This window comes from Sinocyclocheilus rhinocerous, unplaced genomic scaffold, assembly GCF_001515625.1.
Source record: "Sinocyclocheilus rhinocerous isolate Xijiao unplaced genomic scaffold, SAMN03320098_v1.1 scaffold1811, whole genome shotgun sequence".
NCBI classification, from domain to species: domain Eukaryota; kingdom Metazoa; phylum Chordata; class Actinopteri; order Cypriniformes; family Cyprinidae; genus Sinocyclocheilus; species Sinocyclocheilus rhinocerous.
Genome location: NW_015665801.1, coordinates 3355 through 17997, shown reverse-complemented (window position 1 = coordinate 17997; position 14643 = coordinate 3355). Strand labels below are relative to the sequence as shown.

The following is a 14643-nucleotide window of genomic DNA, read 5'->3' as shown; positions in this document are numbered from 1 at the left end:
TCCCTCCCCCCCCCCCCCCTACACCCCCTGCCGGTACGAGACTCGAACCCGCAACCTTTGGGTTACGAGTCCGACTCTCTAACCATTAGGCCACGACTTCCCCACGACTTAACTCGAAGGAAATGATGGCATTTTGAACTAGATAATGACTTTTTAGAGGAAAACATTTCTACCACAACCTAACTGCTTGCCATTGATATCGCCAGTTTGTAGGAAAAGTAATATCTGGTCATTTTGAGTTGTGGCAGTGACCCACAGCATGAGTCCTTCCTGTTGTTTTTCTCTGTCATTCCTGTCATTCTTCATTAGAATCCCAGTACACACACACACACACACACACACACAAATCTGTTTTATGACCACCCATATACACCCATGGAATACAATAGACCAGACCTCCTGTCCAGACCTGATTTGCATGTGTATCGTTTAGTGTGAGTCAAAATCGTTCCTTGTTGTTTTGTTACATCATGACTAAACACAGCATAACAGAGTCTTCAGCTCACATTCAACTCTCTTGTTTTCTTCATTTCTACCTTTCTTCTCTCTTTTTATTTTTATTTTATTTCGTGCCCTTCTGTCAGCGTCTCCGTCTGATGCCTGTCTCTGTGGAAATGCAGCGGTGTGTAATCAGAGGACAGTCTAAATTCTGAACGAGTCAACAACATCCAGTGTTTGTTACATTCAGAAGCTGCACCACGGCACTGCTCGCATTGACTTTACTTTGCAAAAGAAAGCTTCTAAAGGTGACATTAGACCCGAATGCGCCCTGCATGCCGTTTTCACCATGCTTCATAAAATGCAACTATAACATTGATCATTGAGAGCGTGAGAAAAATTCAGTTACAGAGCCGCAGAGCGTTTCCTGTTTCCTGTGTGAGATGCCACTAACAGCTATCGTTGGCGCTGCTCTCATCTGTGTGCGATCTGTGTCTTATGACGAGCCAGTAAATCACTCATTGGTTTGCTGTATGCATGAGTTTGTGCACATGTTTGAACTTTGATGTCATCACTCTTGTTTTATCTGCACGTTTAATGAATATTCATGACTAATTATTTATGTAGGCCATCGCTCTTATCCAGGTCACATCATCTCTGTATATTTGACCCAAAAGTAGAGAGAGATTGTACTCGGTGTTCTTGCTTTGCTTTGAGGGCATCAAAGAAGGGTCATTCTGTGGCACTTCCCACAACACACAGCTTGAAACAAAAGAAAGAAGCAGAAGAAAGAGGTCAACATTTGTTTAGCAATATTGATCATCAGACTAAATATTCTCTCACTAGCTCACTATTAGCTAATCAATAACTAGTATTTTTTCATACCTCCGCAAGAACTACTAAGAGCTATTGTATACACGTTCATAATTAATATGAGTAATGCATAATGTAAATTAATTTTAAAGTGAAGGTCATGGTAACCCACTAGTTTTGACTAAAGTATTACCAAATTCTTCAGAAGGAATTACCAATGATCAGTATTCTAAAGTGTATAACATGATTAATTATCTGGTAATGACTGAAATCATTGTAAGCTTTTGAGGGTTTTGTAAAGTATTGGATAGTAATTATTCAGGTGTTACTACATCCTTCTAAATGAATTACTCATTTTTGGATCAGTATTCTAAAGTGAAGATCATGATTCATTCTCTAGTAATGACTGAAATCATTGTAAACTTTTGAGGTTTTTCTAAGGTTCTGGTTAGTAATTCATTTTGCTAGATTTAGTAACATTTAAATCAGTACTAATGGGTTACCGTGATCTTCACATTAGAATACTGATCCAAATAATTAGTCATTTCTTCAGAAGGATGTAGTAACACTTAAGTCATTACTATGCAGAACCTTACATATACTGTATCTCAAAAGCTTACAATGACGTCAGTCAATATTAGAGAGTTGTCATGCTTTTCACTTTAGAATACTGATCCAAGCAATTACTAGTTCCTTTAGAAGGATTTCATGTCAAAGTCTAGACCCTGAATATAAGACGACCGCGTTTTTTCAGATGTATTTCCAAGAAAAAAACATCGTCTTATATTCGGGTCAATACGGTACTTCAGTCATTACTAGTGGTGATCATTACATGATCTTCACTATAGAAATAATTATACATTATGCATAATTCACATTAATTATGAACCTGTATACAGTAGTTCTTAGTAGTTCTCCAGGATGTGAAAAAATAGTAGTTATTGATTAGCTAATAGAGAACTACCAGTTTCAACTGAGCGCTATTACTTACTAAATCGTTAATCAGAGTTTCTTGTTAGTTAATAGTAGTTACTAGAATGTTAATAGTGCATTAGTCATTTGTTCCTGTGTAGTTATTCATCAACGATGGAACAGTATTGTAAAGTGTTACCGGTTTTTCTACTGTACAAACTGTATTTTTTATCCCCTAAACCTAAACCTCCCCTCACACACAACTGCAGGCATTTGTTGAATGTAGTGTGTTTTCTTTTAAGCCATTTGGTTTTCGAGGACGCAGGAAGTGCAAACCTCATAAACCATGTTCATGTTGCAATACTCATTATGCCATTATACACATAATCCTGATAAAGCATGTATTCAAGCACACACACAGATCACAGATACAATGGTTTTCCACCGAAGTGATCCCACACCTTCCCCACTCTGCACTAAACGTTCACATCTGATATCAGTTCATATAAAGAGTGATTTGTATGAGCCGTTCAGATAGTGAAGACCGTTCTGAGTGTGTAGATCAGGAGGAATGATCTGACTGCTGCTGTGAGGAACTCATCTCCCTCTAGTGGCTGTTTGGTGTCCTTCACAGCTCAGAGTGTGGGTTAATTTTAGCTCAGAATGTTCCGTGTTCTGCTGAGACCAGTATATGTTTATGCTTAAAATACTCAAGTCTCTGAGATGAGACAGCAGAATATCCCATAACAAACACATGAGACAGTGCTTTGGTTTAATGATTAGGGAATGTGCCGTTTTCAGCTTTCTAGATTAAGATAACAGTAGAGCATGTCCAAAAACAAAACAAAAAACTTAATCATATGTTGCACTAAGAAAACAAAGCCTATTTTCAGGGCCACTGATTGTCAGTATGACGCCATACCACGGCCGAGCTGGAGCTGTGTTAGTGGAAGTGACTGGAGTTTATAATCTTGTTTGTTTGTGTTGTGAATGAGCATATTTGAGTCATTAATTGGTCCAATTTAGGGTGAAGACACTAACAAAGAGTCATGTTATGTAAGAATGCACTCTGATAACCTACTGTACAGAGAGTACTCACACATTCTGACACTGTGTGTGTGAGTGTGTGTCAAGTCAAGTCACCTGTATTTATATAACGCTTTTAACAATACAGATTGTGTCAAAGCAACAGAACAACCACCCAATAAAGCATTACAATAATCTAACCTTGGGGTCATGAACGCATGAATGAACATTTCTGCATTTGACATTGACAGCATAGATCGTAATTTAGATATATTGTTTATTGTTATTATAATAGTAAGTACATGTAACATGTGTAACAAGGACACCTTAAAATAAAGTGTTACTCAAAATAAATGAAACTGTAATCTGTTACAGTTACTGAGGAAAAGTTAGTAAGTTAAATTATAGTTACTTATGAAAATGTTAACGATTACAAAGGGGGTTACATCTGAAGATTTTCACACACATACAGATTTGATTGATTTAGTTGCCAATTTGCATTGACTGCTCTAAAATATGACACACTAATGTTTCTGGAGTTTAGGACACATGCTTATATAATAACTGTTTTATTTCCTATTTGGGTTTATGTATATGCTTTATTTTCAAATTAACAGTTTTTTCCCCCCAAGGCTTTGTTTGATGCCAGTGTTTCCTGTCACAGCTATGCAAATATTTGATTTCAAAAACAGTATCATATCTAATAAACTATATCTTGTTATGACTTTAAATCAGCATTTAATCTCAGAATGACCTAAAAGTAAAAAGAGGTGCTAAAGTCTGATTTTGTGTTTGGCTGTGCTTTAAAATAAAATTATTATAATCTTCATTTAACCTATACTAATTTTGAGTTATTATGACTCCAGAGTAACAAAGGTTCAAGTGTGTAGTTTCAAACAATACCAGATTTATAAATATAGACCATAGGGTTCAAGAGCTACAGACATTTTTATTTGGGTATGTCGTTTTTCAGAAAATGCTCAAAAATAGGGGCGCACAGTAAGTGGTTAAGTGATGGAGGATTTTTGAAAGTCTGACAGTAATCAGTGTTGAGCGTTACTGTAAGGTTAACTCTGCCTGTTTTACGTTACACAATGATTAACAATTTAGGAAAAATTTAAAGAAAAATTATAAAAGGAATCAAAAAGTAATCAAATGTAATCAGTTACATTACTTTAATAAAGTAATTGAAATAGTTACACTATACTTATTCAATTTTAAATAGGGTAACTTGTAATCCGTAAACGATTATTTTTCCAGAGAAACCTTCCCAATACTGTAAGCTTAGTGATTGGGAACTAATCTTGAACGTAAGTATTAAAATGAATACATGCTACAGACATGAAGGATCCCTCAAATCATGCAACTTGTTGAAAAGCGTTGTGCTTTTCTAAGCGGTCTGACTTATTGCTAAAGATAACAAAATGAGGAGCCCAGATGTGGAGGTTCAAAGCTAGTTCGAAGCATGTGCTGTGCTTCCTTCACTGAAAACAGTACTCACTGACTGAATGAGGCCTACTGTTATATAAGCCAGCTCTTACCTAAAGCACAGCTTCATCTCGCTCTCTCTCTTCCATTGAGAGAGTTTTGGCAGTTTTTCGTCTGCCCCTCTTTTGCACCCCATTTCACTTCTGCGTGCACGTACACACACACACACACGCACACACACACATGCACACGCACACGCACGCACACACACACACACACACACACACAGTAGTGTCACGCCGCAGTTGTGTGGATCTGCAGTGTTCATGTTCATGACGTCTGTATGCACTGCTTTTGTAACTGAAGGCAAAGCCAGTCGTTAGTCTGGACACAGTGAACGGTTATGATTGGTTTTAGGGTCTCTGTCTGTGATTGGTTGAGGTTGGTAGGTCACCATAACTCATTGGCTAAGCTCTTGAAGCCCTTTAAACCCGTGAATGAATTTCCTCATTAGTTGTCCAACAGTGTTTTAATGGCCAAAAGAGTCCCTCTGAGACAAAACCCTTCTCATGGGCTCTGGCTCTCTCTGCCTCTTTCTCACACACACTAACCGTTCACGCTGAGCTTTTGGGTTTTTCATAGCCTGTGTGAACTCCCAACACTTGCGTTCTCAACTCTGATGTTTCCACTGCAGCTCGACGGTGAGTTTTTCAGAGCGCTGTCAGAGCCCAGGCCCACATGGGCTGAATTACTCCTCGTCGTCTTCGTTTGAAGAACATGGACACTTTATTTTCTCTGTTGTTCATCATGTTGTAATGGAACAGCACGGACACTCTCGATACTCAAATCAAAACTCAACACACCTGAGTGAATGAACGCCTCGTGACTGTCTGCTGGCTCAATGATTTCTCCAATGGACATCATTCTCAACCTGATAACACCAGACTCCTCGCCATCCACCTCCCCCACCAACACCGTGAGTTCAGTGTGTGTGTGTGTGTTGTCAGAAAACTCCTACATTTTGCTGAATTACACTTACATTACACTTAAATATAAGTGTCATATTACACTTGAAATGTGCATCAGTACTCTTATGGACTTTTAGATATGTACATATTATAGGAAAACTGTATTTGACCTATTTTATGGTTTGTATGTTGGCTTGTTTTCGCTCAAAAGCCATGATTTGCAGTGCCGTCTCAAAACTGTATGACTGACTTTCTTCTGTGGACTGAGGTTTATCTTGTTTAAGCTGCTCTTTTCCATGAAAGTGAACAGGGACTGAGCCTGTCAAGATCCAAAGACAATAACAACGTCCTCTGTATGACTTGTCTTCTGAAGACATTAGACACAGTGTGTAATGTGTTGTTCACCTGAAAATGTGGCCCATAAATCTGTGTGTGTGTGTCTGTGTCTGTGTCTGTGTGTGTGTGTGTGTGTCTGTATATTAGCTCAGGTTAACATGTTCAGTTATGTAATTGTCCACTGCTGATGAATAAGGCATTGTTAGTGGCTCCAGTCTCCCTTAAAGCAACAGTAAAGAGGATTTCCACCTTTCTGAAACTGGCCTTTGTGTAAATATGAAGGGCTTTTACTGCCATAATCAACTAAAGTAAAGAACAGAAAGAGAAATGTAATATATTTATATATATTGTTTTGGGTTAGTGGATTAGCACTTACATTCAAATTTCCTTTCATTTCTCACACAGAAATTTCCATGCACTTCTAAAGATCTTTAAAGATGAATTTCCTGTTATCACTGATTAAGAATGAATAAAAATCATTTTATTTAGATTGCATTTAAAAAGAGCAATTTCTAGCCAAAGAAGTAATTTACAGTAGATATCGAATTCATTCTTTTCCATGACTAACTTTGATTAGATTTCAGATTTTTTAGACTAGATCTTAGCCAATGCCAGTTTTAAATCAGATATTCTATGTCGATAGGAACACCAGTTTTCAGACTTATTACTAAAATACGTAGGCCTAATATATTTCTTGATCAGAAGGATAGTGTAAGTGCCCTGACTGGCAGTGTAAACTATGCATAATCCATTATAACCCCAGCTAACAGGGAATGCTCTCACTACTTTTTAAATGTGTGCTATTTTAATGTTAGGACACAATGTTCTGAAAGTAATGTTCATGGAATTTTCTTATAACCTTATTAATGTTTGCTATACGTTGTTATACTGTTGAAAGAAAAGGTTCTTAGAACAACATTCTCAGAACGTTCTTATGATGTCATTTGTACTTGAATGTTCTAACAAATGTTTTTGTAAGCTTTCTAACATTCTGATCACAACAAGAAAACTGGACATTATAATGCTCTTACAATAATACAAATAACCATTCAAATAACATAATATTTTAGGTGAAAATAAAGTTTGTAGAAAATTGTAAGAAACATTTATGTAACCTTTAGATAACATTATAATCACGGCAAGAAAACTGGAAATTTCAACATTTTATAAACATTTCAAAACAATGTTCCCACAGTGCCTCAGTTTGTTATCTGGGATGGACTCTTATTTCAATCTTGCCATATAAGACTATTTGTTCATTTGTGAACGGTATGATGTCTTAAAATGCTGCCTATATATATATATATATATATATATATATACACACACACACACACACTGTGTTTGGTGTTTAGAGAGATTTCTTCCTTCAGAGAGCTATAAGAGGTAATGTAATACAGCCCTGCATTGTCTTGTGTTTTTCTGGAAGGCCAGACCTGTGGCTCTGCTCCATTCCCTTGTGATATCTGATAAGTGGCATGTGGATCTGCTGTATTAACTGCATTTGAAAAGGCAGCAAAAGCATTAGTAACTGCTTGATCAGACATTAGAATGGGGAAGACATTTGATTTATTGACGTGTCATGAGTGATCAGATCACAAGCGAACAGTGTTAAACTCAGGTGTAAACAGGGAAATACAAGTGATAGGATTGCATTTTTTGTGCAAATGCCAACCTGTCAATCAGTCATGTCACACCCCACTGTTTCCAGGTCCAAACAGATGCCCAAAAACAGTGTTCATAATGTGTCAGCTCGTTTGTGATCAAGAACCACCCACTTAGACAGGAAGAGAGCGTCTGATCGACATGTGAAGTGACCTGATGTGAAGTTTGAGGGCAGGTTGTGTCAGACTCACATTGCATGCCTACTTTAACTATTTTCTGCCATGACCCTCACAAACTAAGCTCTTCCTCTGAAGCACTCACTGTGTCAGTCTCTGAACCTGTGAACATGGCTTTGACTGGTAAAGACCTGTCCAGCCTTCCAGAAGTTGCATGCATGCAGTCATGACCGCAGAGGCGTTTCTTTCCCTATCTCCTTCCTTCAGATGTGAGTTCCCTTTCATGGGAACTTCGAACTGCGTCCTCTAGGGGTCGCTATGGGGAACGCCTCGTCGTGACCCGTGTCTGAAGCATACATTGAAAAAACACCAACTCGTTGGCCGGCGACAGCCATGACGTCACTACCGGTGCGACTATAGTATAAATAGGCGCCGGGAGCTACACATCATTCTCTTCTTCGTCTTCATTGACTGTTTTGTTTGAAGCGTGCATTTCTGTGGTAAGAGCGATCTCTATTTATCTCATTATGGCGAGCACTAGCAAAGCATTTAAGGATGTGTGCATCCGTGTTGACGTTGTTTAACATCTGATGACACACACGATCTATGTGTTGTTTGTTTGGGCAAAGAGCACGCACGCGATGTCTCCGAGGGGGCAATCGGCGTGCACTGCGAGCGTTTTTTCCAAGGAAAAAAGCTCCGCTCTCGTTTGTCTCTCTTTTCGAGGAAAGAGGGGCAGCCATCTGCTTCCCGCGATTCAGGACCCGCCGCTGCTGAGGCACGGAAGGGAATGAGCTCGTGGGGATCGCAGGTGGATCTGGCCGATGAGTTTGAAGGGGGGTTTCCCTTTTGCGATCGTCGGCTGTGCACGAGAGTGAGCCGCTGGAGGATGATGTTATTTCATTAACATTGTCTGATTCAGGGGCCATTGCTCTGCTGGGATCAGCCCAGCAAAAGCAGGAAGTAGCTGAGGAGGGCAAAGAAGCTGAGGCTGAGCCTTCCCAATCCTCCTGCCCTGCGTATGATGAGCTTTTGGAAATTATGGATCGCGCCACGGCGAGGCTTTACTTGCCGTGAAGCGGGTGAAGAAAGTGACGTCGCGAAATATCTCGATGAACGTTATTTTTCTGGCCATAACCCTCCAGCTCAGGTGAGCCTTCCTTTCTTCCTGTTTTTTCATATAAAGATTGAGAAGGAATGGAAGAGGCCGTTTTTTCCTCACGCATCCATCGATTCCAGCATACAAGTTATGCCAACATCGAGGCGATGCGCAAAAGCGGTTATGAGAAGATGCCCCTATAGAGAGACGCTAGCCAGCTATCTCTCTATGGGTGAGACGTCCTCTAAGACTCCCCTCCTTGACATCTCGCTCGGATGCCAGGGCATACGCAGCAGCAGCAGGTCGGGCTGTCGCTTCATTGCACACGATGGTGATGCTCCAAGCATATCAGGCTGACCTGCTGAAAGACCGGGATAGCGGCCTTCACGAAGTCCAGGTCTGAGCCCGAACAACCCAGGGGTCCTAGCCCGTCTCAGTTTTGAGGATCAGAGACTGGCTCAGAAGGCTAGTGTCGCGGCTCGCGCTCCTCCCCCGCCCGCGGGTAGGGGTAGGTAGAATCGCGGGTCAAAGGAAGGTAAGTAAAAGACCTAAGGGATGTGATCCAGACAGGGCGTCAGTGCTTTTGTCCGGATCAGAGTGATACCTCAGTATCTACTCATTTCCTTCGGGGGTCTTACATCTGCCCTTATCTTCACCTTCCTAATTCCCCTGTAACCACCATCTCTCCACCTGACCGAGGTTAGGTGGGAAATTTCCTGCATTATAGTCTCCTATACTGGACCTATTAGGTTTGGTTGGTTCTATGGCTTCATAGTGACCATCTTACTGATGGTCCGGTCTAGAGGCTTCTTCGGACAGAGCTCCGACGCGGGAACCATGGTGGGTGAGTACGATCCATGTCTAATATATGTATATATGAATATATATGTGTATCTAATGAGACTGGTGGTTGTGTGTAAAAATAACCCTTCTGCTAGTTTTCTTTGCAGTGTTTCCCGGGACCTGTGTGTTTCTGTCCCTTTCTAGGGTAGGTCCTCGATGGGCACCCCCTCTGCTGGGTTCAGAAACCGGTTGCTCGACTTGCAGTGCGTATTTCATTCGTCGATATATGTCCAGACGGTAAGTAAAGCCGGTTTTCGGCTTCATACTTCCTGGATCATGCGGCCATAACACAGGCTTCTGCGGGAGCCTTCGTGATCATCAGGCCCCCGGCGCGTCACTGCAAAAATTTCCTGGACGTCCGGGCTGGGGTTACGCTTTCATGCTACCCTGACTGGTCTACCGTATCTGGGTCGCCCTGAGGGGTTTCCCGATCACCAGGATATCCCCTCTTGCTGAGGCATCGAGCGGGAGGCATAGGTGGCATTACGAGAACCTTCCTGTGTAAATGCTGTCTCGGGCAGTGCTCCCCTCTTCTTTGAGGGTTGTATTTGAGCTTGCCTCTCCCGTTTGGCCCAGTACTTCCGGGTATCTGTAAACAGATGCTTGGAAAACTCTAAAATAAGTGCAGCACGTTAAGCTTTGCGCACTTTTCTACAAATCCACATAAGTGGTAAGTGTGCACGTTATGCTTTGCGCACTTTCTATAATCCACATAGTTGGTAAGTGTGCACGTTATGCTTTGCGCACTTTCTAAAATCCACATAGTTGGTAAGTGTGCACGTTATGCTTTGCGCACTTTCTAAAATCCACATAGTTGGTAAGTGTGCACGTTATGCTTTGCCCACTTTTCTAAAATCCTGTATGGTAAGGGTTACGCGTTATTGACCTCGTTCCCTTTTTCTGAGTTGGTTAGACCCCGGTTCCTTGGGCTCCACTCAACTAGTGTGTCTCTGTCGACACACTCTGGAAGCATCGCTCCCCTCACCAGTGAGGGTTATTGTGAGTATGGTGCTTTCTTTCGAGCGTTAATCCTCTCTGAGGAGTTGGATTCCTCGCTCCATGGGCTGTCCTCGTGGTAGTTTGAGCAGTGCTCCCCTTTTATCAAAGGGTTACCTGGAATGAGCAACGTTATTTCCTCTGAATTCGGAGTTCTCCTCTCACATGAGAAGTTTGAGTTCTCTGTTTTTCCAGAGCACCTGGAACCAGCAGCATCAGGTGGATTAGGCCCTTCCTCTGCCTCCCTGATGCGCTGAGTGTTTGGCTAGCTTGCAGTATGCTTACCCTTCTGATTTTACAATCATGCTGCAGGTCGAGCCCCCTCTCGTTGAGAGCTGGGTTTGTGCTCCCTCAGCCTAGGTAAACTACTGCTAGCCGTTCCAGCATTGGAACATGCTGTAGGTCGAGCCCCCTTCTCGGATTGAGAACTAGGTGTGTTGTTCCCACAGCTAGGTAAATTATTGCTAGCTGTTCCAGCTTTGGAACATGCTGCAGGTCGAGCCCCCTTCTCGGATTGAGAACTGGGTGTGTTGCTCCCTCAGCTGAATAATTGCTAGCTGTTCCACCATTGGAACATGCTGTAGGTTGAGCTCCCTCTCGATTGAGAGCTGGATGTTTGCTCCCTCAGCTACAGATTTACTGCTAGCCACTCCAGCATTATAGCCTTAGACATAGCGTTTGGGGATACGCTATTTCTGCTCTTTCAGGGTGCCACGAGAACCCCTAGAACGGTATTCAAGTGTGTGCACGTTATGCTTTGCCCACTTTTCTAAAATCCACATAGCTGGTAAGTGTGCACGTTATGCTTTGCCCACTTTTCTACAAATCCTGTATGGTAAGAGCTACGCGCAGAGACTTCGTGCTCTTTTTGAGTGGTTTAAAACCCCGGTTCCGCCTTGGGCACCACTCCTCCTATGTATCCTCTGGATACCTACTTTAACAGGGTGTTGCTACTAGGGGTCTGTTGAGACAGTTCCTTCAGCACATACAAAGAGAAACGTGCGGTAGCCCCTGTGTGACAGGCCAAGACTAGTATGATTCTAGGCTCTTGGTCGTATTCCAAGCCTTGAGCTCTACCCCGGGCCCAGGAGTTCTGGCCCTAACAGGTAAGTTTTTTGGGGTATGTAGCTTAGGCCTTTGGCCGTAGGGGATAATGTCACTGACAACCGTCTAACCGTCCCAGGGGCAACTCCCTTGAAGCTTTGGTAGAGTTGGTACTTAGTGCTTCTGGCATGCATGGCATGCACTCCCCTCAGCATGGTGGCGTGGGTATACCGTTCCCCATAGCGACCCCTAGTTCGAAGTTCTCGAAGTTCCCATGAAAGGGAACGTCTCAGGTTACTTATGTAACCATGGTTCCCTGAGTAGGGAACGAGACACTGCGTCCTCTAGGTTTCTTGCCATGCTGCGGACGCAAGCTTCAGACGAAGAAGTGAATGATGTGTAGCTCCCGGCGCCTATTTATACTATAGTCGCACCGGTAGTGACGTCATGGCTGTCGCCGGCCAACGAGTTGGTGTTTTTTCAATATATGCTTCAGACACGGGTCACGACGAGGCATTCCCCATAGCGACCCCTAGAGGACGCAGTGTCTCGTTCCCTACTCAGGGAACCATGGTTACATAAGTAACCTGAGACGTTTTTCTCACGCCACCCCCGGCAGTCAGTTCCTGAATCCAGACCAGCAGGTCTTTAAGGCTGGTGCAGAACTCGTTTTTCTGGGCCTTTTCTGTGGTTTTGGAAAGTTTCAGAAACCAGCACAGAATTCGCCGATTGAGCATTGGGCTCCTGCTTTCAGCTGCTAGTAGCAGTGCTTAGTTCTGTTCTGAAAGTTCTGAAATTCACTGATTTTACCAAAGCCAGCAGAAAATGTGCAGATTGGGCCTGACTGAGAGTTTCACAATCAGTGAATAACTGTAGTCCTGTTTTCACACTGTTAGTCCTTTTAGTTTAACTTTAGACTGAAACAATATGTGGCTATAACTGTTTGAGTAGTAAACACTGACAGAAGGCGTGTTGTTTTGGATAGTTAGGTGTGTTCTTGGTGTTAGCGTGTTGCTGGTGTGTCTTATATGGACTGCTGTTACATACACTGGCGCTCTAAAAAGAAAAGTGACTTGACTTAAATAGAGCATATTTAAGAGTGTGGGCTTCTGGAAGTAAAAAGGTTTTTTTTGTGTGTGTGTGCTTTATTATGACTATAAAATCTAAACCTTTCATGGAACACTATCATCTCTGAGGGCTTCATAACAGGTACTAACCAGTCTATCACTAGTTCTAGTTCTAGTGTTCTGGCACATAATAAGAATAACAAAAATCCTTGAATCAAAACTCAAGTAAACATTTAATGTTCAAGTGTTTATTTATTTGATAAGGAGCGATATATTCAGTGTAATAATGTTTAGATGTTACTGTAAAATCTTCTTCAGGGTTACACAAGACTTGATCATCCCTTTGGAGTTTATTTTCTCATAATGACCGGCTGACTGTACAGTATTCCTTATATAATATTGTCTATTTACAACTGAATGACTTTAATGAATATGAGCAACTGAATTGCTAAGTGTTTACTGTTTGTAACTGGCAGAACTGGTCAGTCGCGCTCTGTTTGTGGGTTTGTCCCTAATCACCCTTGAGACGCCGCCCGTCCCGACCCTTCCAGACGGCCCGCTCTATCTCTGCCGATGACAGACCTCATAAACACTGTGAGCTGGATTTGTGCTGGACTGTAAACAGATAGTGTTGCCATAGACTAAGAAATCCGTTGCTGTCTGGTTAAACAAGTGCATTCAATCGTGGACTTGTGTCAATATAACCTTTATGCAACGCAACTTCATAATGTTGTTTTTAGGAAATAGATTGTATTAGTATAGCTTTATTAAAACTTTGTTAGGTGGCCTATATGTTTGTTATACTGTGGTGGGCTAATTCATAGTTAATAAACACACACACAAATGGTCAAAATAGCAGATACATAAATGTTATTTTTTCCCATTCATGCCTTTTTATTCAAAGATTAAAACAAAAAAAAGTGTATTTGTATATTTGGCCTTATGTTCATGTGTTTCTACTTTAATTGAATGACATCCTAAAAGCTTTTTTATTATTAATGGACATGAAAAAATGCTGAAAAATACACTGAGCTTAACTGGATTGACTTGTATAGTTGTTTTTGGTTTACTTCCATTCTGAACATGAAAAGTGATGTTGCTCATTTCTAGAATCACATACATTCTATTTAAACTGACTGATTGTTGAAATATCAATGCATTTTAAAATGATAATTTCCCTGTATATCAATCCATTTCTATAATCAATCAATCTGCTATTTCTATAATGAACATACACTGTTCTAGCTGCTAAGATCCACTATAAGCTAAATGTCATATAGTTTTATTTGTTTCAATAACAGGTCTGAATGAGTCGTTGAATTAAGGCTGTTCACACTGAATAAATTAATCTATGTACAATTATTCAATATGGCAACAGTGATAACTACGGTGGCCGAGAAGTGCAAAGCAAATCACAATTCTGAAAACAAAATAACAAATTACAAATGCAAATGCAATTCTAAAAAACAAAATAACAATTCAGAAAGCACAACAACAATTCAGAAAACATTATAACAAGTCAGAAAACACAACGACAAATCAGACAAACCGGAAAAGGTAGGTATAGTTTGAGACAGCGCCATTGGTTTGGGATTAATCATTGGTTTGTTATTAATGTTATTTTGTTTTCAAATTTGTCATTGTGTTTTCTGACTTGTTATTTTGTTTTCGAATTTGTCATTGTGCTTTCTGAATTGTTATTTTGTTTTGTAGACTTGCATTTGCGTTTGTAATTGTTATTTTGTTTTCAGAATTGTGATTTGCTTTGCACTTCTCGGCCACCGTAGATCTCTGTGTGCAGCACAAAAATCTCACTGGATTATTACAATTAGTCACAAAATGAATGTTTGGAAATGTAAACTGATATTTCCTACTGACACACTACAGCAAAA

At 41.0% G+C, this 14643-nt stretch overlaps 1 protein-coding gene across 1 annotated transcript in view; it reads left to right on the top strand.

The window, feature by feature from the left end:
* Positions 1-5139: 5139 nt before the first annotated feature.
* Positions 5140-14643, top strand: part of LOC107731480 (transmembrane and coiled-coil domains protein 1-like) — a gene marked incomplete at its 3' end in the record, with an annotated part of 12686 nt that continues 3182 nt past the window's right edge. Inside the window, exon 1 of the mRNA XM_016542574.1 lies at positions 5140-5593. Coding sequence (XP_016398060.1) covers positions 5519-5593 — 75 coding nt within the window. The remainder of the gene's footprint in view (positions 5594-14643) is intronic.